Here is a 24,127-nt window from a genome sequence, read left to right on the forward strand (position 1 = left end):
ACCCAGAGTGGAAAATACCTTTTCTTTATCTGTATTGAGTAGTTTTTTGTCATCTCTGTTTCTCAGCTTCCCTGGTGCTTCCGCAGTTGGCAATGAAGAATGGAAGATAAACAATTTTCCAGCACATTCTGCAGCCTGTTTCAAAGACACCATATTGGCATACTTATTACTGCTAAGATAAACAAGCCTAGTTTTCATAGACTGTGGTATCTCAGAGAACAGTGTAAACTTTCTGCAAGCTCCTCAGAGCTAAATAATTCACTTAGAGACTCAAAATTTTACGGAAGTAAGTCCCAAAACAAACTGGGAATTTTATGCCAGTAAATAACTTAGTCTAGCAGACAGTAAGTTGGCTGATGCATTGTTACAGTAATTTCTGCACAGGAATCTAAACTCTTGATAGGCAAAACTAGGAACATCCCTCTTGAACACTTTCCAGTTGCACACAAGCCTTATGAAACAAGCAATAAGTATCCAAAATACAAATACTAAATTGGATCAAACTAAAAGGAAATGCAATTTAACAGAAAAATTACTTCTTTCAGTTCAGGCACCAGTGTTCACTGCATTTTTATCGACGAGCCACAGCTACAGTCCTGTACTAGATTCTACGTTCGAATCTCAACTAAAATGCAGGAGTATCAAAACTTGTGATTAACATTTCCTCCTGCCACTAAGAAATGAAGTAACTGCCAGTGTTATTCAAGTTTTCTATTCTTATTCAGAGCTCTAAGGAGGATGTGATATTTACCAAGATGACAAACTACTGGCAGAAACCCCTGAATTCCAAAGAAGAAAGCAACAACAGTAGCAGTACCGCAGGTATTTCGGCTGGAAGGGATCTACAACGACCATCTAGGCCAGCTGCCTGACCGCTCCAGGGCTGACCAAAAGTTAAAGCCAAGTGAAATGAAAACGGATTAGCAATTCTGAGGTCTTCAAGTACTGAAAAAGTTGGGTGAAGGTGAAGGGGAGGAAGGGGGAAAGAAGGATTTGTCCTTTTCCTGCTTCAGACTTAACCACACATCCCGGTTAAAACTGCAATACCCAAGACTACGGACACAAATCAGCTTTGCTACTCTTTCTCCTCCAGATCTTAAAATGTTCGCAAGACAGATAAAGATATTCCAAAGATATTCCACATTTCAAAATAAGCTATGGGATCCTTCTGGGAAAACTAGAAATCTCTTTGCTATGGCAGAAATGCAACTGAAGACAGTATATTACTTCAAATAGAGCTGAAATTTCACCCCTAATATTTCAAGCACAGTTATCTTTAATCACAAACGCCAATTTCTTAAATTCATTTTTAGAAGCATTCTGCTGAGGACTGAAAGACTCAGCAAATAACAATTTGTCATGATACGCATCAGGAATTACTGACGTTGCTTTTGACACATTTTCTAGAATGTATATATTTTATTTCTAAAAATGTATTAAAATTGATCCCAAATAGGAACACAATCCATTGTATTCCTTTTCGACAGGAATCATTTCTCTGAGCACAGCTATATGCATATTAATAAGTCACAGTGAAAATCCTTGCAAATTATAACTTTAAAGTACCGAGATAAATAAAAAGCTTAATTAAGAGCGCTTTCTTTTATAGCCAATGACAAAGGAAAGTTATAATTATGGCCCTTAAGTTTGTTTAGTAGAAGTCAGGTGTCAGGGAAGAGCATTCTGACAGAAGCGGTAACCAAACGTATGTTTTGCGCACACACCTCCTGGCACTATCGAATCACAAGAAAGCAGGTACTAATTAAATATGTAAGAAACAGATCTGAGAAACGCTGTATATTTTTGGTTCAACGAAATTACCTACTCAAAGTTCAAGCTTTACTTGCACACAGCACACAGATAGATCAACTATTTTAAAATACCACTGGCTGTTTTCTGCCCCTACAAGTCTTAGAGCGAGCCATGGTGGCATTCTTTTAACTGGCAGCACTCCACGGAAATGTCAGCACTTTAGGGGATGTCCCGGACATACAGAAAGCAACTGGGGATGCATCTTGACCTGTGGATTCGTTTTCAGCCGTATTCAAGCTGTGAGAACTTGTCAGTTAAGCGGAAACCCTCCAAGCCCCCACCCGATTGAGTCATAGTCATAAATATCTCGTTTTGCACAAGAAGGCAGCAGAAGCAGAACAGGCAGGGCAAAATCGTATCTTATTCTGACTCTTCTCCTGCCCTTCTTACATGCAAGGACTAGACATCTGTGCAAACATCCAGAGTTATCTATTAGTTCTGTTGCAGTAACTAAACCTTTTTATTTCTCTCAAATGCCGAATGAGAAGCTGACTCCTGCTCCTCATCTTCTCCTAAACATCCATTCTAAGTAGAACAGACTCTAGGGATTGGTTTCCCTCAATAGGCAAAATCTGGAAACAGATGTTACGCTCGTCAGTGTTCTCATTTTGACTAAAGCAGTTCAAACATACTGTTAGAATAACAGAACGTTTGCGCTGGAAACAATCAGGGACTTTTTTCCCTAACTTCCCATTGTGATTTGTAGGAGGACTCGGGACTGGCTTTCAGCAAATGGAATTTCTGCAGCTTATCAAGTCTTATTAAAGAGCCGCTTCTCTTACAGAGAGGAACACACTAACCTTTAGCGCCTCCATGCCAGCCTGGATAACAGGAGCGAAGATGGTCTCACTCTCGTTAGTGTCTGCAAACATCTCTGGAATCTGGTCCAACAAGCTATGAAAGACAAGGGATCAGTGTCTCAACCAGTTAGCATATTTGGGATAATCCCCAAACACATCAAGTCTTCACACAGCAGGATGTTTTCCATGCAAATTTATGGTAAAAAATTATGAATTTTGATTGCTCAATTTTTTAGGATTCCAGCCAGAATAAAACCAACTATGAATTTTTAAATCCTGTGAGATGCATTATTTCAAAGCTGGTAACGTAAAGGAACACACAATAAATAAAAAACAGCTAAAATTTAAGAGTTCTATCGTGCTGTAAGAACGAAAAAGTCCTTAGATCATATCCAGGTGTGCATCATATACATCACAAGAGGAAAAACGTGCAACATGGCACACAGCCACAACCCTCCTCCCGTTTCTGAAGCAGCACAGCTGAAGATGCATGGCTTACACCTGGCCTAAATATGCTTTCAATTTCAAACTTTTTCTTTGCCTCAGAGGTGGAAAATATATGACTTGAAGCATCAGCTGGCTTCTAAAGTATTTCAATAAATACACGTACCCCCATAACACAACTGACCAAAAGGCATAATGCGTATCAGAAGCACTCAAATCTTTTCATACATGGAATAATTATACTTTACTTGATAACAACAGATCGTGATTCCTGAAAGTTAACAAGGAAACCATCCAGCAAGGGAACAAAAACTTCTCCAACATCTGAGACCACCATCATCTGAGGCTGAGCTAAGCTGCTCTTTACGTTAAAGAAGTGGAGGACCTTGTTGTAAGTAACAAAACCAACTCGAATTGCTGAGGATTCTTCTTGCTCTTCTCTGTAAGAAAAATATAAAAACTGGTTATAATTCTGAAATTCTGACCTTGCAATAAAAACGTTCCTTTGCAATGCAAGACTGCTTTCAGATCATTATCTGTACTGGGAGCAACAAAGCAAACAACAACCAAGCAGATGTAACGGCCTCAATCTTTGCCTCGGGTCAAATTAAAACACCCTGATAAAATCAACTGATATATTATTTGCTTTTAAAAAATATATAAATTTATCTCAACCCTACCAACCATGCATCCCGTGCAAGCAATCAAAAGTCTGTAAGATAAAGAATAAACCGTGTTCTCCTCAAAACAGGGAAAAGAGAGAGAACAGGACAATTAGTTACAAGATACAATCAGAAACCCAGCTTTATTTAGAATACACCATAATTCAGTGACACTAAGACTGATGCCTAGTAAGAACAGTAACTAGGCTTGAATAACGTCTGGTGACTTCAGTGGGCCAATCCTCTGCTTCAGCAGGACTACTTTTAAGCAGCAGAAGCTGACAGATCCTCAAGAGCTGTGCATCACGCAGGAAACACACTGTAGAAATTACTCATTATTGCTAGTAAGTTCCCAGGCCAACCAGAGCTAGCAAACTGCTGCTGTGAGCTGCGCCCACAGGAGCCCCGAGGCAGCAGGCTCGGCCTCTGTTTTTGTGGTGGTGACTCCTCTAAGCAGTAGCTCACCCTCTGTTTTTGTGGTGGTGACTCCTCTAAGCAGTAGCTCACCCTGCCGTTAGTAGCGGCGTTATTAATAGTACTAGTTAGACCCTTACCCGGTTTAGAGTCCTAAGCTTAGTGAGCTTTTCTGTAAAAGGCAACCCTGTTGAAAAAACTGGTCTTAATTACTAATAACATAACACCTCTTGTAGCAGTGTTGTTCCTCTTGTAAATGACAAACCAAGCCTTTAGCACGACAATGCCTGATAGGAAGCCTGAGGCACTTGCAATTACTACAGGCCAGCCCGTCTGTTCTGTTCAGCAACATGAAACATATAAGCAGCCTACTTAGGGTGAGATGTCACAAAACCAGCAAATACTGCAGTCTGTGGTCTAATGCTTCTGCATGTTTGAGAGAGTTTCATATTCAAAGTACTGAAACTTGGAAATCCTGACTTAATTTACAACCTGAGATGAAATTATTTAATTTCTCTATGCCTCAGTTTCCATTTCAACAGGGGAACAGCAAGAGTTACTGTTTGATCCCATCAGGATGTAGAACTATGTACCACAATGTTCTCTGAGACTGTGGCAATAGGAACCACAGAAACAGCCAAGCTGATTTTCTTTAGTTTATAAAAGAAGCCACTCACGGAAGGTTATGACTGTAAAATACTTAACACAAAGAAATACACTAATCGACAAACAGGATACCATAATGCACACAGACTCATACAGACATTACTATCACACCAAAAGAATTCACTACCAGAGCCCTACCATAGTATTTCCAATTACTAGGCACTTGGGGCAAAAAATCTACTATTTATCCTTCGCTCTAACCTCTGAAGAAACAAGGGAGTGTTAACAGTCACCCTGAGCCTCCACCACAGTAAAGCAGCCAGGGTTTGAAAATATTTATCCTCCTACGGGGTGTAATGCTTTGGCCCCACCAAAATCCATTGCAAGGCCTTCATCCTGTTCCACTGCAACCAAGAGATTGCCTTTCATGAGTTTACAAATGCTTCCAGAATCAAAAGTCAAACTAAAGAGGAGAAACACCACAAACAGGCTTTTAGTGCAATTCTCGTTTACTTTTTCTTCCAGCAAATAGAAAAAAACTGTCAGCCTTCTTCCTGGCTGTCAAATTTGTCTGCCTTCAAAAAAAAGAAAAAAAAAATTGTCATTGGCAGTTTCACAAGCTTCACCCGAAACCCTGAACTTGGGAGAGAAATAATTTTTCTCATGTACAAGCTTTAACCCTCACGTCAGTCTAGAATGGTAATCTACCTCCCGTGTTTTATGGGAACCCAGCTGGATGAGAAAAGGGCTACTTTGATCTAAACCAAATCAATATTCTGTGATTGAACACCCATAAAGAAGCATTTTAAATAATCCCTCCAAGATACGCTACCTTGAACAGACGCATCATTTCTGAATGTAAATTTCTAATCATTCCCAGCACTCAGACACTATTTTCTTAGTAACAGAATTAATGGGGAGCATTCAGGAGCTTGGTGAGGACAAGGTATTAGCTTTCTGCACACACAGCACTTTCCTACTTCAAAGAGAAGCGTCCACATCATCCTCATAGTGCCAAAATTGTTACACAGCAGCTATTTGAGACAATTTTTTCAGATACTGCTCTCACCTGTGGCAGTCTGTATTGCCACACCTCATCCAACTTCTTCTATCCTAGTTTTAAAGATTAGCTGCAAATGTAGCAGCCGATTGCCTCCATAGCTCACACACTATCCAGCTCTTCTCAGAATCTCAGAATGAGATGCCTGGATCATATGTACAGAAATGCATTCAAATGGTTTGGTTTTTTTTAATTATGCACCCAAAGATCGTATTTGCACAATCCATCAGCCTGATTTTCTGAGCTCCTAAGCACAATTTCTATAAACATATTTCTCTGTATTTCTCTAAATACAGAATCAGGGGTTTCTGATTTGGAACACATAAGTTTGAAAATGTCTGCTCTAAAATTTCAAGCAAGCAAATAATGTGTTTTCTGCTGTGCTGCAAGTCTACAAAAACATGAAGTTCTTAACACCAGGTCTTGAGCCACCTACTTTAATCCTTTCTTTGCTGCCTCTAATTCTCACTTCGCAGCCACTTTCACAGGCTTACCTGGCACAGGCCTTTACACCAGCCGCCCTTCTGTAACACAGATTGCTTTGCTACCCCAAGGGTTTCCGCTACAAGCGGAATTCACAGGGTGAATTCCCAGCACAGGAATGAGCTTTCACCTCATGTGGTAACAGCAGAATATTTTTGCAGGTGTCTTTGTCCAGCAGCAGAAAATCGACACACAATGACCTCTGTATCAGCACCAATATGAAAGCTTCACCACAGATTTTGGTGGAATGCCTTGGGTTTTTTTTTTTTTAGATTATGTTGTTTAAAGACAACAGATGAGTCTGAAGAAACTGAAAGGCCTGCCCTTTATTTTTTTTTATTGCTTTTTTCAGTAGACATGAAAACTTTGGCCCTGCAAACAAATTATTTAGCAGCAGATCTCTGCGGAGTGCTGGCGAGGAGAAGAATTAATGTGTCTTTTTTGTGATGCAGGTAGGCTTGGTTTCATTTTTCTTCAACTTTCCCTATTCAAGCCTAGGTGCTTCTAAACTGCCACTGCTTTATGTTACTACGCTCATGCCTTCTATTATCTTCAGGGTCATGACCAATCCTGACGGAAAGCTCTGAGATATGTTCAGGATAATATCAAACACTTGTGCCTCCAGTGTAATCTTCAGTGACAAAGTACATGAGAGATGGCCTTACATGGGCATCTGACAAACTAACCCCCCACCCTGGGCTGGAATTTCTTTCATGCACAGAGATCCCAGAAGGACACACGATAAAAGATTTTTAACATATCCCAGATTATCTCAAGGAGCCTGTCTCCCACCCTTCCTCACTTTGCTCTATTTCTGAAGTCCATTCTCTCTGCATGTATTGTTATTCGGAATGCATTTTCTTTCTGTACGTTCTTCAATGCTTTTATATGCCTTTGCCAAGAAGCATCTTGTCTACTTAATTTCTGTCTTTCACCACTCTCATTTAACTACATGAGGCTGCATTACTTAAACTGTAATGAAAACTCTACTAATATACCATACTAAAAACTATACTAAACTACATTAAAGTAACACACCCATCAATACCGACAGTAATAATACTACTGCTAGTGTGTCTTAATGCTCACAAAGCAAATGTGCTACATTTCATAACGTGTTTGCTGCCTACAAGATTTGTTCTCCTCTCAGATACATAGCAGGATAGAAAAGTCTCACAGCTCAGCAAGAAGCTTTAAAAGTTTTGCTAATTAACAAACAGTAAGAGCTAAAGATACAAACTACCAACACTATGGCTTTAGAGAGACTTGCCATTCTTGAGTATTCTGGTTTTGATATTTCCCTGTTTAATTTAATGAGAAAAACAGCATTGCAGGAAACGGAACTACTGTAAGCAGGTAAAATCAAAACTACAAGCTGGGACTTGGCTGATACTGCCACTAGAGTTCACTAGAAGGAAGGAAAAGAATGCCCGCTACATGGGCGATTAGTACGACAGATTCTTTCCATTCACATAGTAAGCCCAGACAAAGTTTAAGAGCTGCCAGCAGTGTAAACATTTGGTCACTATCACCCCAAAAATGCCTGTACGGTAAATTTTGACATTTTCTGTAGCTTGTTTTCACCTCTCAATGTGCAAAGCTGCATGAAAACCGCAGTGTAGCGAGTTAAGCAAAGCACACTTCTGTTTCTTTACCTTGGAAGCTTATCTAGCAGAGTCTTCAGTTCCTCACATATGAGTTTAACTAGGCCACTGTTTATGTTTCTGTATGATACATCAATCATGAAGATATAAGCTGGTGGCTTTGGAGGCTTGTTGTTCTACAGGAAAAACGAGCATTCACAGGAAAAATTAGACAGTGTCCTGTTATGTTGGAAAAATTTGCAGGTGGTACCATAAGGCAATCTAAATACAGCGTTCAGTTGTCTGGAAAATGCCATGGATCATAAATCGCAACTATTGCAGAAAGCTGACACATATTGGGTAAAGTCCACCCCTGAAAGAAAACATTATTACTGGTAAATAGCATCCAATAATAAAATATTAAAATAATAAACCATGTAAAGGGTAACAGTTAATTAGGTAAAATGAAACACAGATATTTTCTGCTGGAATTTGAGTGTTTAAACAAATTCGCCTTTTGTTTTTTTTCTGTACCCATACTGGTTTTGCATTCCCTGTATCAAGACGCAATACCACTCTGTTAACGTGAATGCTTAAATTCAGGTTTTGTTAGCATTTGCCTCTAACAACTGTTAAGTGATTTCTAACCCATCTGGAAACAGAAAACACAACTGAGGTACTGAACCAGAATTAAAATATCTCCGTTCTCAGCAGTACTAAGTGGTGATGATCTGCATCCTGTCTCATGCTCCAATGCATTGTGGACAGCTGGACTGTACTTTCAGGAATAAGCTGACTTTCTGCAAGATAATCAACGCGTGAGAGTGGAACATTCAACGTGTGTAACTGCTGCACACACAGCAGTGACTTGGGCCGGTACAGATTCCTTCGGGAATTCTTCTTATTCATAATGGAAGTGGCGTACAAATCGTGGCACACACTCCTGACACAAGTTTCTGTATGTAGGAAAAAGTAAGATGAAGGGGTTTTGTTTCCAAATAAAGCAATGCCGTGCTTAGAGATGTACCCAGGAAGAAGATCGTATAAAGTGAACACAGCAGCAGTAATCACCCTACTCCCTAAGATCCATTTTCCGAATTCCCATTAAGATGAGTAGCGGTCATTACTTGGTGTCAAATTCAGGACAGCTTTTCCATTATACTGTTTGACTGCCTTCATGTACAGAGTTCTGGCCACTTAACCAAATTATACTTGTTAAACTAAACCTCAGAAAACTCCCTTTAAGGAAAAAAATCATCTAACCCTTGACATGCCTTATCCATAGTCCCTGGCACACTTCTAACTAAACTTAACATCATACCCTTGATGTCATTTCATGTGAATCATGTAAATCAGGATTAATTCCTGTGAACTAAGACCAGGCAGAATTTTTAAAAGCTGTTCCATTTACTGTACTTGGATTCTAGTTTCAAAAACCGTATCAAACTCTACTTCAAACCTCTTGTATCGCATCATCATTTATAAAGAATCCCTGCGTAATTTCTGACAAATATATGGTAGGCTTGAAGGCTTGTGCTCTTGCCACATCCGCTTAGCAGGAGCGCAATAATGCAAAACAGCTGTTATTTGTTCACATTTTTTGTAGCTGTTCATCCTTGTCATTTGATAAGCACAAAAGGAAATGACTTTTCAGTTCTGGTCTTAAACTGGATTTATAAAAGAACTAAACCTTTGCAACTTGCAGCAAAATGGAAAATGAATTATCAAATAACATTAACCTCTGTAAAATTTAATGACTTAGCATTTCCAGCGTGAGTGCTAATCTTGTAAGAGATTTCTTTTTTGTAACTTTCTAGTAAGCCTATGGATGGGTCTTTGCAACAAGAAGACAGACCATCCCGGATGACTTATCAAGGAAACTCCCTGATTTAAGCTATATGGCAAAGGCCACCGCACTGAAGGATGCACTGTGATGATGACTGCATCACACAGGGTTACACACTGGAGCAGAGAAAAAGAACTGTGAAAATGGCACAGAGCCATTCAGTACATGAGTTTTCCTGAAATCACCAAAGCTTAACCGAATTTGATGGAGTTACACTGAGGATCCTGCGCTGTATTTCTGTAATGCCTCACTACAATTCTCTCCTGGGGTTCTGAATTGGGGTTTAACCCCAGTTTCAATAAAATCTATATAGGTCATCTCAGGGATTTCACGAGGTTTTGGAGCAGTACCCTAGTGAGAAAGCAGAATTAAACCTGTCCACTTTCTGCGCACCAGCAATAATTTGATGGTCTGAGGAAGTTATTGGTATCTACTTCAAGACTTTGTAGGACCCAGTTGGCTTTCCTAACCGTATCATGACCTCAATTCCAAAGACAGGAAGAAAATTCTGTCTGATTTCAGCAAGAACAGACAAATACGTCTACGCTGTGGACAGATGAAGTCACACTTGTAGTTTTGTAAACTGAGATAAAGTTTGAAAAGTTTAAGTAATTTATGCTTTCGGAAGTATCAAATACAGTCCTCTAATAAAATGAACTACAAATATTTACAGTGACTTGAGCAGGCTTTGGACTGAGTTCTTCAGTGAGTTAATATTACGAGAGAGAACCCATTCCATTGTAATTTACTTACTGGTTAGAATACTAAACTCACTCTTGCCAGGAAAAGATTACAAGGTCAAATTCCCTTGCTAAGGTTTTGAATACTGGGAAGGCAATTTAGGCGTGTGTCTGTCTTTAAAATCAATAGAAGACATGCATCTAAAATGCAACACTGCATCCGAATTTCAACTATATCCTCCAACCAGTGCAACATGCTAGCTAGGACCAACCCAACGCCCCCAGTTAAAGACCAGTGATCCGTGACTTTGCTATTTGTTATTCTTACTTGCTAGTCTCATACTCTGCAGCACAAAAGAACAAAACATAATATTGTAAGCTTAAGTTCTCCGCACCTTTCTACATTTCTAGAATGCTCCTGGACTCTGATATTCAGCTTACAAGTACATTTACTCTGCTGTAGGTATTTGAAGGATTTTGTTTGTTTTGACATAAAATTCTGCATTAAGTTCGCATACTGGAAATACTCACTCGGCAATAATCCAAAGTAGCAACATATTCATAAGATCCCAGAGATAGCTCAGGCCTTTCATAGTGGTCTACCCGTCGGCCAATGTGGTCCAGATGTTGAAAGAAGAATGGAGGGACTAAAAGCCAACACAAGAGCAGGAGAAAAGGGTTTATATTTTGGGGAGGAGGGGAACAACCCAACAACTTCTTTCAATAGATACAACGTACTAATGCAGGCTCCTCTGTTACCGATCAAGGGAAGAGTTTAAACACTTATCCAGGTTGCAGTGGGTTTTTTTCCCCACATTGGCTTAAAAAACCACAGCATTCACCTAATGCCAGCTCCTTTTTTATGTGGAGAATAGGGCATATTCCCCTATAAATGTCCATATTGTCCCACCTCTACGCCGTCAGGCTTCAGTAGGTAAAACTGCCCCAGGTCAACTCCACAGGCAGGAGCCTGTTACCCTCAGGATACAAACTGAACAGTGACTAGTTTATTAGTAGGTACGGACTACTCACAGCTTAATTCAAATCACCGGAGCCAGAGCTCTGCAGAGGGACAGCAGTAAAAACAGCACTCTTACTAAAGCCTGTACTGCTTTATCCAAAAATACCGCTTCACTGGAAATAGCTCTGGTTCAGGCTCACAACCCTGGCCTGTGGTACAGCAAAGTGCATTGGGTCCGTTATATTAGGAACTTTCTGCAGCTACAGATAAATGGTGCAGAACTCCAAAGCATTAAGAAATGCAGTGGGTTTGCCACCAACAATTTGTATGCAGCTAGGCTAATGGTTAGAGTCACGCTGGGGAAGAGAAACCTCTGGATTTTAGCTCCTCTTTCCTCAATCAATATATATTTAGAATGCTTATTTTTCACATTTTTGCCTGTAAAAAGTATACGAGTGTGTGAGCTGGGGGGAATATCTACCTCGTCTGTTGGCCATTTTTAGTCCTCATTAAAGTTTTCTTTCAAGTGCTTTCTGACTTGGATGCAATTACACTGTAGTACTACAAAGCATGATTTAAAACGACACTGCAACTTAAATGCCTTTCTTAAAATGTTCACAATGCATTTAAATTTCTCTTTATGAGAGTTTAAATTGCTAACAAACCATGAAATTTGTTATCTGCTATGCTTGCACAAACATTTGAGCGTCAGGCAGAAAAGAAGTTGGAACGAGGCTGTCAAGGTTCACATTTCAGAGTTGAAAAGATTACTGTATTAGGGAAAGCACTATACCGCTGTGATCCAGCTGAGGAAATCCAACTTGATACAAATGTCTAGAAAGGCTAGTTCTGGCAAAGAGTTGGGATTTAGCCAAGAGCACAAGAACAGTTATGAGTCACATGCAGCACACTTGAACAAATATGGCATGGTATCTTCTGTGAAAACCAACACTTGTCACAGGAAGATTAATAGGTTATTTAACCATTGCATCCACGGTCACAGACAGGACTAGGCTAACATGGTTCTAAACACTTGGTTCTTGCTGGACATTCAGATTTCTTAAAAAAAGTTGATTTTTTCCACACAAAAGTTGCTTTCAGTTAGCAGTACAAGCAGCTTTGTATCCTATGTTGACACAACATTTTTAAACAAAGTTTTGATCGTATCAGAATGGACTTCATGAGTCAGCAGTATTTTTCATACATTTATTTTTTTAAATTGTACTGAACGAATGTTTCTACATATTTTTCTTGGGCTGTATTTTTTTATTTACTTGTGAAATAGGCCTAGTTACTGCATCTTACTAAACTGTTTTCTCATCAAGAAAATCATTTTAGGGATATCGTGTCTTTTTAGTTTTATGGAATTTGTATGAATCACAGATCAGAGAAACACCACTTACCATCATTTATACAATTGCAAAATCCACACTGGTATCTTCTTCCACCTTCAATAAACTGCATGAAGGGACACATATAAGCTTTGCACCTGTTGCATCGGATTGGTCCAGTCTCACCGTGGTTTACAACATAAAGAGGTGCCTAGATGAAGGGGTACAGGAAGTTATAAAAAGCAATACAAACTTGAAACCAAATAAAGTGAGCTAAAAAGCCACTGCTCGGACTTCACCCTTGTTAGAGATCACCTGACCAAGGGATCATTCATTGTTCAGCATTTACCCAAAAGCTGCGGTATGGTGTGCCCAATCCCACAGGTCCCCTGAGGGGCTAAATTTACAAGTTCACAGACCGTATCCTAACATTTATCAGAGTAAGGATTCACACCGAAAGCCTACGAAGTTTTGAAAGCATTGGAAGGTGAGGGCTCCAGGCTGATTTTCTCCAGCAAAGGGTTTTTACAGCTCGCTAAGTGAAATCTGCTGGAGTCAGGTATTTTGCCTTCTCTGTCAGATTCAGCTTTTCCAAAAGAAATCTATCACTGCCTATCTGTTGCACAGAGTCTCTCAAACAGGTATTTGCTAAGAAAGCTGCTAATATTTTATCCTAAATGTTTCCCCCCCGCATGCTGCCATGTTACATGCTATACTAACGTTTAAATGTTGTCAGGGTCATGAGCTAGAGTAGAAGTTTTAGAAGAAATACTAATATTTATTAAAGGAAAGTATGTACAGCAAACAAATACAGTATCTCAAGCACTCGTCAGTTTAATTACACTGACCATGCTTGCTTATAGCCTCTGCCAAAAACCACAGCTAATGGAAGACGTTTTCCAGATGCCTCTTTCAATAATTACTGTGCAGCAATTGAAAGATTCCTGTGATTATACTTAACATTAGAAAAGTCATACTTGAAACCACTATAAAAATGGAAGTTTTGTATTTTCCTTTTTTTCTTACTCCCTTTAATCCCAACAAAAAGGGTTCTGAATGTAAGAATAACGAAAGAAATCCAGAGTCTGGACACATAATAGATCTCTACAAGAGGAAAAATGCTGACAGCCTTTGAACGCTAAAACATTGCCACTAGCATGCTTTTTTTTTTTTTAATTATTCTGTCTTTTCTTATGGAATGGACATATTTCATCTATTATACACTTTACATTTTATTGGAGCATAAGAGTCTTTGAATACCTAGAAAATCGTCCATGTCCTCCTATTATTCACTGCTTACATATATTTTAGTGTTTGTTTATATTTTACAGAGATTATTTTACTCATTTATTTCTCCAAAGGGCTTAATGCTTTTTGCCAAGGATTTTCTACATACAAGTAGATTTTTACTACATGGGTTTTAAGTGCTCCCTCCTGCTCGGCTGAGATGTTATTTACTTTGTGTTCTTTCTTCTATGAAAATTGAGTTTAACACAAACTAACCAATAATGTCTGCTGGCAAACTGTCAGGGTCGTTTTTCAGATATTAAAGCCTTGGCTATAAAACCTGCTCATCAGCCACAATCGCTTAATAAGTTTTAAAACTTCTGGGGTTTGTTCATTACTTGGCAATTTTCTGATTATCATTCCGCTGTATTAGTTTAATGAGGCCTGGATCTGGTTTGCAGTTAATATCATTATAGCATCTGACCTGGTAAAGGAAAAAAACAACTCCTGATGCATTTATACATGTTTATTTTAGTAGCTTTAAACCTTGTTTTAAACCTTGTTTTGATACCTTTAATGTTAGCCAAGAGCAAAGAAAAACTACCCCCAGGTGACCATATTTTGAAATACCAAAATTAAGGCCTTTATGTAAAAAGCATGAACCAGAACAATAAAAGACTAGATACACAGATTTTAATAAATTAATAATTACTTTTTTAAAGACAGCAGAAATAAAAATAATGGGGTTTTCCTTGTCTTCTTATATTTGGAGCGGCAATTTTAGTTTCCCCCTCCCCTTTAAGCTTCTTTAAAAAAAATTCCTTACTACAAAGTCCTTTTTAAAGTGTCGAGTTAAAGCCCCAGAAGCATAAGGCTTATGTTTGCAAGGATTTACGTGCACGTTTAACTTTACGCATTAAATGGTTGTCTTGAAGTTACTGAGACTGTGTGCCGTGCATGAGGTTAAAACATGCACTCAAGTCTTAAGAAAAGAGTATTAATAGGCAATGTTCTGTAAACATAAACTAGGCTGGATTCTGTTTTGTCTTGCCCAGAGAAATAAAGGATTAAACACCAATAAAATCATACTTCAGAAGCTAGCTATTTTTTCTTCCTAATAAGCTTGCATAATTTAAAAAAAATTAAGGGGAAAAAAATCAATGATCAAAACCAAACAAAAGTGCATTTTGACAAATAAAAATCCTGCAAAAAAGCCTGATGTGTACCCTTATTGATTTAGTCATTTGGAATTTTCTGAAATTACATAGAATTTACATTTTTGTGTTTTCTTTAAATAATTTAAAACATTACATCAATAATGAACACATCTAATGAAAAAGCTATTTGTATAATTTCAGAATAAGCACTCGGACCAAAAGCATCAAACCCACTTCTTGATGTGAACAACACAGCTGTGAAAGAAACTTTACCTCAAAGAAGCTGGAATCTTCCAGGCATTACACCATAAGACTAGACATTCTACCCACCGAGAGAAAGTAATTTCTGTTTGGGTGTGTAAACTGCTGTTGCATTTCTGACTGTCAAAATAACTTCTGTCAGGGTGAAGTAACTTGCTTTAAAAAAATAGGTAGATCTCCATGGGAATGTACAGAGGTAAATAATACTGTACATGCATTTAAAAGCATAAAATGCTTAAACTAATGAATAGATAAAAGAAAAAGGGTCATAAAAAAGACAAGGTACTAAATGGGAAAGGAAGTCTTGTTTGATGTGCTCCACTCTCTGTAGATGTCACTATATACCAGAAGATAAAGCTGAGATCTGCTTTTGGTGCCATGGAAGTCAGCAGCAAACTCTCATAGGAGGAGGGGAATAAGATAAAGTAAAATAAAATTTTAAAAACACAAACTTTTTTTTTGTTTGATTGTTTTTTTTTTAAACAAATGCAATACTCCTTTTTCTTTTGCCTTTCCACCTGTAAGGTATCAGCATTTTCTTTCCTCTCCTCTCCTAAATCTCTGCCAATAATAAGTGAATCAAGCTAGATACCTACCATAACTATTTGGACATTTATTATACTCATGGACTTGTTATGGCCTTACACTTCTCTCCCCCCTCATCTCTTCGCAAACCTTTGTCCAATTTGCCTCTTCGGACCACCTAATTGGGAACAGAGATGGACCTCACAGAAAGGGACACTTAGCTATTGATTGTTGGCATTCCAGTACTATCAAAACATTAGTATTTCTCAAACCCAAACTAATACTCGGTAGCCTAAAACTGAATGGGACACATAAAAGGGATTCCCTTTATGTAAGCCAAAAGAGTAGAGAGGCAGAAATAATCAGTTGTACTGGGAGGCAGAACATTATCGGTTTTAGGTTAAAGCAAAGGAGGACTGAGCAGGAGAGATGGGAAATGCTGTCAGAGACCTGCATAAACTTTCCCTTCGCTGGATCCTCAGGGCCCCGCTGGAGTGCAAGTCCTGAAAGCCAATCTGATAAACCATAATTTATCCCACTATTAGTCCAAATATAGCTGGGATAGCAAGAGTTTTATTTTGGAAATATTTCAGCAAGAACATCTCTCAGGAGTCAGGACAATATTACAAAGCAAGAGATAGACATTGGTGGCACAGCTCCAAGATGAAATACATCCATATAAATTTCCAAAGGGACTGTAACCTGCGCTTTAAAGTCTGAGAAAGCTGAATTACTATTGCTTGCTATAAAAATGAAGTCCTGACCCACTCCTCAGGGTTCCCTGTGATGCCTGCTAAGTATCACCGTATTCATATTGTATGATCAGGGCCACAGCTGGAAATGATAAGTGTAGGAGTAAAGACTGCGATGAAGCTCAAGATCATGGCACATCTCTGGAAAGGCGTTCTGAAGAGAAAAATAAGAGAGCACACGTCTCTGGAGAACAAGAGGCATACGCAAACACTGAAGAAAACTAGCCATTCATCACACAACAAAATAAAATAAATACAGCATCTGTTTTCATTGCCAACCAACGTACAGACTGGGCTGCAGGAAAACACTTTGTAGCTGTGCTGCAAGACAAATCTCCGTATGTGATGGACACTGCACCTCGTCTTTGCCTTTTCCTACCTACCACAGCCAAGGTGGATTCCTATCCGCTCCTTGACACAGAATCTATCAGTACAGTGACAAGTGTATATTAGGAGCTACGGTTTTGCACTTAATTTGACTCCACCATTGTTTAGGTGCATTTAACACTCCCGCACTGAAACAACAGCAATGCTGTCATATTTAAGAGAGGCCCACATGACTTGTGAAGCCCAGCTACCTGCAAGCGGAACACAAAACCTCTTTCCGTAAGTGTAGTTTTCAGTCAGAGCAGTGTCTCTATCACACCCTTACCCGTCCCCACAAGAGGAGGAATTTGCCACCAGTTCTTCTCTATACATTTGAAGAAAGTTACTGCTGGATAACATGGAGGGTCACTACACAAGATAACATTGTATACTACACGTGACAAGTTGCCTTTTCAACTGGAAATTATATCAGGGGCAAGCAATTCTGAAAGCAAATCCCATGGAAACCCCAGATTTAGGGGATCTAAGATTTCAGGAGGTATTTAGATGAGGGCTATTTGTTTCAGAAGGAAGAATATCTCACAGGTTTGGAGAGCTGCACAGACACTGAGCTCCTGATGACTTCCAATACGACAGTTCCTTAAAATTATACTCCATGATCAGTAGTACTACAGCAGATGAAATATTTTATACTTCTGACGTACGGTGAACACTAAACACTATTTGCATGGCTGATTAACAGGAAAAAAAAGTCACAAACCTGCCAACTATTCAATCCAGACAATTCATTAAGTAGACAAGCTGTGCAGTTTGTGAGGGTGACAAACTCAGAAAGGCAGTGTTTCTAGAGTTATTATTTACACTGACATTGATGTGAGTCTAATTATTAAAATATTAATATGAGAATTTCAAGATATGCTATCCAATATAACTTTCTAATGAACAGAAGAGAAGGCCGTTGGTCAAGTGTGGTACCACTGCCCCAAGTAAGTCTTCTGTTTAATTAGTACAGTATAGAGATGAGGAAAAATCTCTTCCAGATAATCAAAGAGAATTTTGAAATATAACACTGTTGTTTCTGGAAAAAAAACTAGGTCATGGACCAAACTGTCTCCGTTTCCCAGGACTGTTGAAGGGGTGTGTTTTCTTTTATTGTATCATCATAGATTGCTTTTGAGAAAGATTAACCAGTCTACAAATAATCCCTTGGTTTTGAGTTGCTTTACTGAGTCGCATTAAAATGTCAAGAAAGCATTTTTCTTTGTGATGTTCCTACTGTCTTTTATCAGAAGCCATTCCCCCTGAAGACAGAAATTATTCTTCCTCTTCTTGGTTTTCAGATGTTGAACGCTATCAGCCTCATCAGCTGATGACTCAAGCCAATTTGGACTATCTCCTTTGCAGGGTTCACAGCATGTTCAAGTATTTTCCGTAACACAGTGCTTTTTCATCTACTTCCTTGTTTGTTTGCATAGCTGCAGCCCAGCTACAGCATCAACCACGTGACGCAGTATCTCTTGGCTCTACCCTGATTTTTACAGGCCGTATGAAAACACAAGCAGCACGTTCAAACCTTCTTGCTCAAAAACCCTCCAGACCCAGGCTGAACGTTCACCTGCATGCACCGCAGTGCAAAAAGTACCGTGGCAGGGTAGCTGAATTTCAAGTTGACACTGCACATGGCATATGATCCAGTGTGAATTAAAATAAACAGAAGACTAGTTATTGATTTCAGTGGATCATACATCATACTATCCTTGAAATCCTTACTTAGCCTTCCCTTTTTAAGGGGAGTATTTCAACTGACTGAATAGAGTTGGCAGCATGAAGAATGTAAATACAGGCTACTCTATTCAACATAAGAAGGATGATTTTTAAAAGTTTGAGGATGGGGGTAAAATACATGTAATAATAAAATTTTGATGTAAAGAAACATCAAAATTAATTAGCTTACTTCTTTAGAACTTCCATATCATACAGGTGATAGAAGGAGGAGGGAAAAAAAACCAAAAGACAACACATTTTACTATCCATGCTTAAGAGCGGCACCACAAGCTCTCCTGGTCATGATCTCAGACCAGGAATACCAAGCGTTAACAAATCAGCGCTCTCCAGCACTTCTCAGCTTTGAAGTGCTGACTGTTATTTGGATGTACGGACATGCTGTATCTCAAGTGAAGGTCAGCAGCCAGGATTAACTGATGATATAAGCAGGAGCGTGAAATTGGATAATCAAGAAACCATGCTGAACAACGGACTTCCAAAATGTTAGTGCTTTAAAACAATCAGATCTCAAGCAAGACCTGCCTCAGTCCAGTCTGTACTCATCCTAGCAAGAGTGGGAGCTGGTGCAGAGGCACATACACAAGAAGAGAACAAGGGAAGGTGTAAGAGACAGACAAAGCTACTCTAGGACACTTATCATTGTCATGTCACACACACACACACCCCCACCCTCCCTGTTAGCACCCCTGAGGGCGATATGCACACATTAAATCACATGAGAGGACTCAGGTTCATGCCTGTACTAATCCACAGCTCCACTTCCCACATATCAGTATCACAGAGGGTCCAGCGCTGCAGTCCTTGCCTGAGACTTTTAGGTATGATTGTCACACTAGCTGTAAAATCATTGAAAAATAAGACAGACAAGTTTTAGGAAGCTTATCTACAGAAATGGGAAGTCGCAATGGTAGTCTAGTTTTATTGATCACAGGAGATTCACAACAAAATTAGAAGTTTGATTTTTCAGTGATTTGTTCTCTGTCTGACTTGAGATTCACTCAGGACAGAACAACATAAAAGATATTTAACAGTATATTTTACGGAATTAAACAGAACTCTCAAAGACACCTCATTCAAGCATCGTTTTTATTTTTTGCAGATCACTGTAGGAGAGCTCCAGAGGATCTTCAAAAGAGCAGAGACAATTTGGGCTCCAAATACTATTACTATTGACGACTTCTTGACAGGCTCAGTCTCTTACATGTGCTGTATGGTCACATCAATCTTAGTTTATCCTCACACAAAATTTTTCAAGACTGCTAAATAGATGATAAAATCTATCACCACAGTTTAAAATACAGACACAGCCTATAACATACAAAGGTAACAGGTAAATTGGCATATCAATTCTGTTTTAGAAGGTCAAAGACCATTTAATGCAAACACAGCTGTGACCACTTCTAACATGCTCTAGAATATCCTTAGGCAATCCTTAGGCAATCAAGCAACACTCCAAATAGTACTCGTGGAACACACAGCTCTAGGTTTAGGGAACAAATATTTAAATTTCTAAATAAATTTAAATGTAGCAGAGCAATCTCTGAAGCAACACTTCTCCTAGAAGAAATTCTGCATCAGAAGACCATTATCATAGTTATTCATGACTTTGTAGCAAGAACAAAACCAAAACCTAACTTTGGATTTCAGGACCATTCTGGCCCGCTGGGCTATCGTCAGCTTTAGAGACCAAATATGTGGGGTTTTTTTGTTGTTGGTTTTTTTTGTACATACACACACACACACACACGGGTGGATAGACAGGTGTGTGTGTATATAATGTGTATATATAAACACATATATAATACTTTTCAGCATTTTAGAGGAAAGTAATTACTGACTTAAGATCACGCGTGAAAGTCTGATGAATGGAGGGCTTCTTTCCTTCCAAAAAAACTGGAGTTCTTTCTATTTTATTAGAGGGCATTACTATGGTTTTTTAAACTGACTATTCATGTTTGCATTCCTTAGAACTTTCTACAACAGGAACTCTCTTTCTCTTGTTTTTGTGCAGCCTAACATATCAAAGACAAATTTTAATTAGAAAAAAAAGCACAGGTAAGTTTAAGAGTGTTTTAATTCAAGGTGGATAACAGAGTTCTGCTTATCTGCAGGCCTTATTGAAGAATATTTATTAGTAAACATGTCTCTAAGGCTGATTAATTTATTTCCACTGAAATCAGAAAGAACTGGGTGTACTTAAAGTGTCATGCTGCATTCACAAGCCAACTAATAAAGCTAGCCAATTGCCACAGGAGTACTTAGCGGGTATAAGGAGATTTTTTGTATGTGAACAAAAAGCAGCACTGAATACCTTCACCTCGGAAGCAAGGATGTTTGGAATGAGTTTAATACCCTTTTTAAAAGTCAAGTCCTTTCTACGATGTTAGTTTTGAAGGTCAATAGCAAAACTTCCTGTCACTTTAAAAATACCACATCAGGGAGGAATGTTCACACTCCAGGTCCCTCTTCCATGAATACTTTCTCTGCTATGATAGCTGGGATGCTTCAAGCAGACTCCAGAACCTCCAAACATTAATAATGTTTGTATGCAACTACCCCCCCTCTTTTTTATTAACACTGAGCTATAGCTGAATGTCACAAGTAAGGGGCTGTGCGGAACTGAGCTATGGGCTAAGCAGTCCTGGGAAGGGCAGACCTGTTCTATTGCTCCTTTACCCTAGGGCTGAGGAGGTAATCCATGCCTCTATTTAGCAAGCCTGGATTACTTAATTCTGTTAAACAGCACATGAAAAAGCAGTCCCCTCCACCTATTTCCCTTCCCACAGTATTAATAAGGGACATTCTGTAAAAGAAGGCTTAGTTTCTTCTGTTTTTCTCCAGGACTGCATTAAAGCCTGCTATGATTAGGCCCTAGATGTAACCTGGTGCAATGATTGTTTGACACAAAAAAACCCCTAAAACCACACCATTCAACCACAATCCCCCTGTCCCAACATCAGCTTCCTGTTCAACTTTAAAAAACATTTTTTCTATGTAATTACACACTTTACATGGTTGCATCCAAAACACAATACCGCACTAATATGCACAGATAAGTAAAATACATATAAACTGAAAATGCAATAACAACTTCAGTTTACAAATCAAAACACAAACTTTTCCTCCTGAATTTACTAAATCCCAGTGTGTTCTGACTCTGTGAAGTTTCCAGGGTAACTTAGTAACATCCCTGATGGCTTATGGTTAGAGCTTGCAGTCTTATAATGTTTAATTTACTGCTGTTGCTACAATCAACTTCAGCCAGTGCGTAAGAGGAGACAAACACCATTCCAGGAGAGCAACGTGCAGTCCGTAGTGGAAAACGCACGCACAGAATGGCAGACATCATTCTAGCAGCTATTTTGAGTTAGAGGTATCTAGTGATAGCCAAAGTAATCTTTTACTTGACTATAATTTTCATTGGCAAAACAAATTATCAACACTGTTGGCCAGCTGATTAACTGGATATGAATGTTACTTTTTATTTCCCTTCTATATTTACTGCGGCTTAGTCAGGTTTTTCTTCTGCCATTACCATTCTGAAGAATGGTCTCCAACTTATCAGAAACTAATTATGACATCTTTAGAAAGGCATTTTCCCAGTATAAATTTCAAATTTGTAAAAAATTAATCAGGAACTGATTACAACACGAATAAGGTTTATATAAATGACAAATTTCAAGTCACTGTCCCCACCTCTTTCAGAATTACCTCACCATAACAACAATGGTACATGCAGCAACATCTTGCAGAAATATTTTACAGAGCACACTTCAAGATTATTTTAAAATGTACACTAAAGCCAAAAAGACAGAAAAAAATTAAATCAGGAAATTTATTTTAACTTGGAAAAGCTCTGCTGCCAAAGCCTTTGCTAAATTTGGCTCTGAAAGTTCATTTGAGTTACAGAGTGTAGCTGCAGCCCAATCGGGTAAGAAAAAACTTTCTCCTAGATGATGAACCATCTCCCTGATGACTGGGAAGCAATCCAATTCCCAGTGCTTTACCACCAAATGCAGACTAGCATGGGGCATACTGCATAAAGAAAGCCTCATCTAGTATAGGATTTATGCACCTCTAAATTAGGCATTGCAACACCTCGCTTACAGGCACTGGCCTCCAGTGATATAAAACTTTCTGGGTGAGGCACCTGGAGATGCTTGAGAGTTCTGGGCTCTCCATACCATGCATGGGAGAGTCAGGAACCCCAGAGGAGCTATGGAAAAACCCCAGACATTAACCTGGTGCTAGCTAGTTGAAAAAAATGAAGTAAAATAGCATTGACAGAGCAACAAAAATTGTCAAATACCTATCCTGCTCCATAGTCCAGGCAGACTCAGAACTATGAGACCAGAGTCTCAGGGTTCTCTCCCAAATGAAGGCATCAACAAGGAAGCTTTGGAACTTGTTTTATTTTAGTATCTGGAAAATGGAAGAAACAGCAGTGCTTAGGCTCACACTTGCCAGTGTGGTATACAGCAATGAGTTCAGGTTACAAGTTTAAGCTACCTGGACAGCCTCTATATGGACTGATTGTTCCAAACAGCTCGACAATGGATTGGTTGAGAAAATACCAAGGCGGTCCTAAGAACAAGGAGGAATGTCTGGTCGCATGGCCCTATCCCGAGACTAACTGGCCTAGTTGCAACCTACAGTGTGGTACTGATGCATGTGCTTGCTTTCTGGTTCACTGATTTCCACCTGTGGAAGTTTAAATGGAGGCAACGAACTCTTCTGCGCAAACTGGCAAATAGCTTGGTGGTCGGCCCCCCTTTCCTGGAGGGTAAAAAAAGCATTTCAACATTGTCAGACTAAGTGTCCTAACTATTAAGTTATATCACATGTGCAGGGCTTTTACTCACACTGTGTTTTAGGAAAACATGAAAACTAGCACAGATTACTTCGATAGCGTATGCCAAAGACATTGACAAAATAATTTTCTGCTGGATCTTGGACAATCCAGAGACCAGAACTGCTAAGCACGCAAGCAATCTGTCCCACTTGCAATTCAGAGACTGCAAAGTATTATCTCCTCATTGGTCACCAGCTGCTGTGTTTGCTGTGGAGTACTCACTCAAAACGAGGAAGCTTTTGTTACCTACACTGGAAAGAAGTCCAGTATTGTCAACAGACATGAAGCAATTTTGAATAACCTAAATATAAAGGGTCATATGAAATTTACACAAAGGAAAAAGGTCACTAAACATTCAATAGGCTCTGACATCTCGTTTCCAGGAGTTGTGAATACGAAGAGGAATCTCACTTGCATCAAGACCCAAGTACATATGGGGATTACGAAGTTACAAGCCAACACTGAGAAGGGCGAGACATTTCAAAACAGACAGCAGGGCAAAACTGTCACCAATCTCTCTTTCAGAACCTTTTCTTCAAAGTTTTAAGAAAACTATCAT

At 39.1% G+C, this 24,127-nt stretch overlaps 1 protein-coding gene across 4 annotated transcripts in view; it reads right to left on the reverse strand.

Moving 5' to 3' along the window:
- Nucleotides 1-24,127, reverse strand: part of SEC24D (SEC24 homolog D, COPII component) — a 74,249-nt gene that overhangs the window by 10,083 nt on the left and 40,039 nt on the right. For all 4 annotated transcript variants that reach the window (XM_075090127.1, XM_075090126.1, XM_075090128.1 and 1 more), the window contains 6 exons: nucleotides 12,755-12,893; nucleotides 10,922-11,037; nucleotides 7,937-8,061; nucleotides 3,305-3,496; nucleotides 2,613-2,706; nucleotides 19-135 (listed from right to left, as the gene is read on the reverse strand). In XM_075090127.1, coding sequence (XP_074946228.1) covers nucleotides 19-135; nucleotides 2,613-2,706; nucleotides 3,305-3,496; nucleotides 7,937-8,061; nucleotides 10,922-11,037; nucleotides 12,755-12,893 — 783 coding nt within the window. The remainder of the gene's footprint in view (nucleotides 1-18; nucleotides 136-2,612; nucleotides 2,707-3,304; nucleotides 3,497-7,936; nucleotides 8,062-10,921; nucleotides 11,038-12,754; nucleotides 12,894-24,127) is intronic.

This window comes from Phalacrocorax aristotelis, chromosome 4 (genome assembly GCF_949628215.1).
Source record: "Phalacrocorax aristotelis chromosome 4, bGulAri2.1, whole genome shotgun sequence".
In the NCBI taxonomy this organism is placed as follows: Eukaryota; Metazoa; Chordata; class Aves; order Suliformes; family Phalacrocoracidae; genus Phalacrocorax; species Phalacrocorax aristotelis.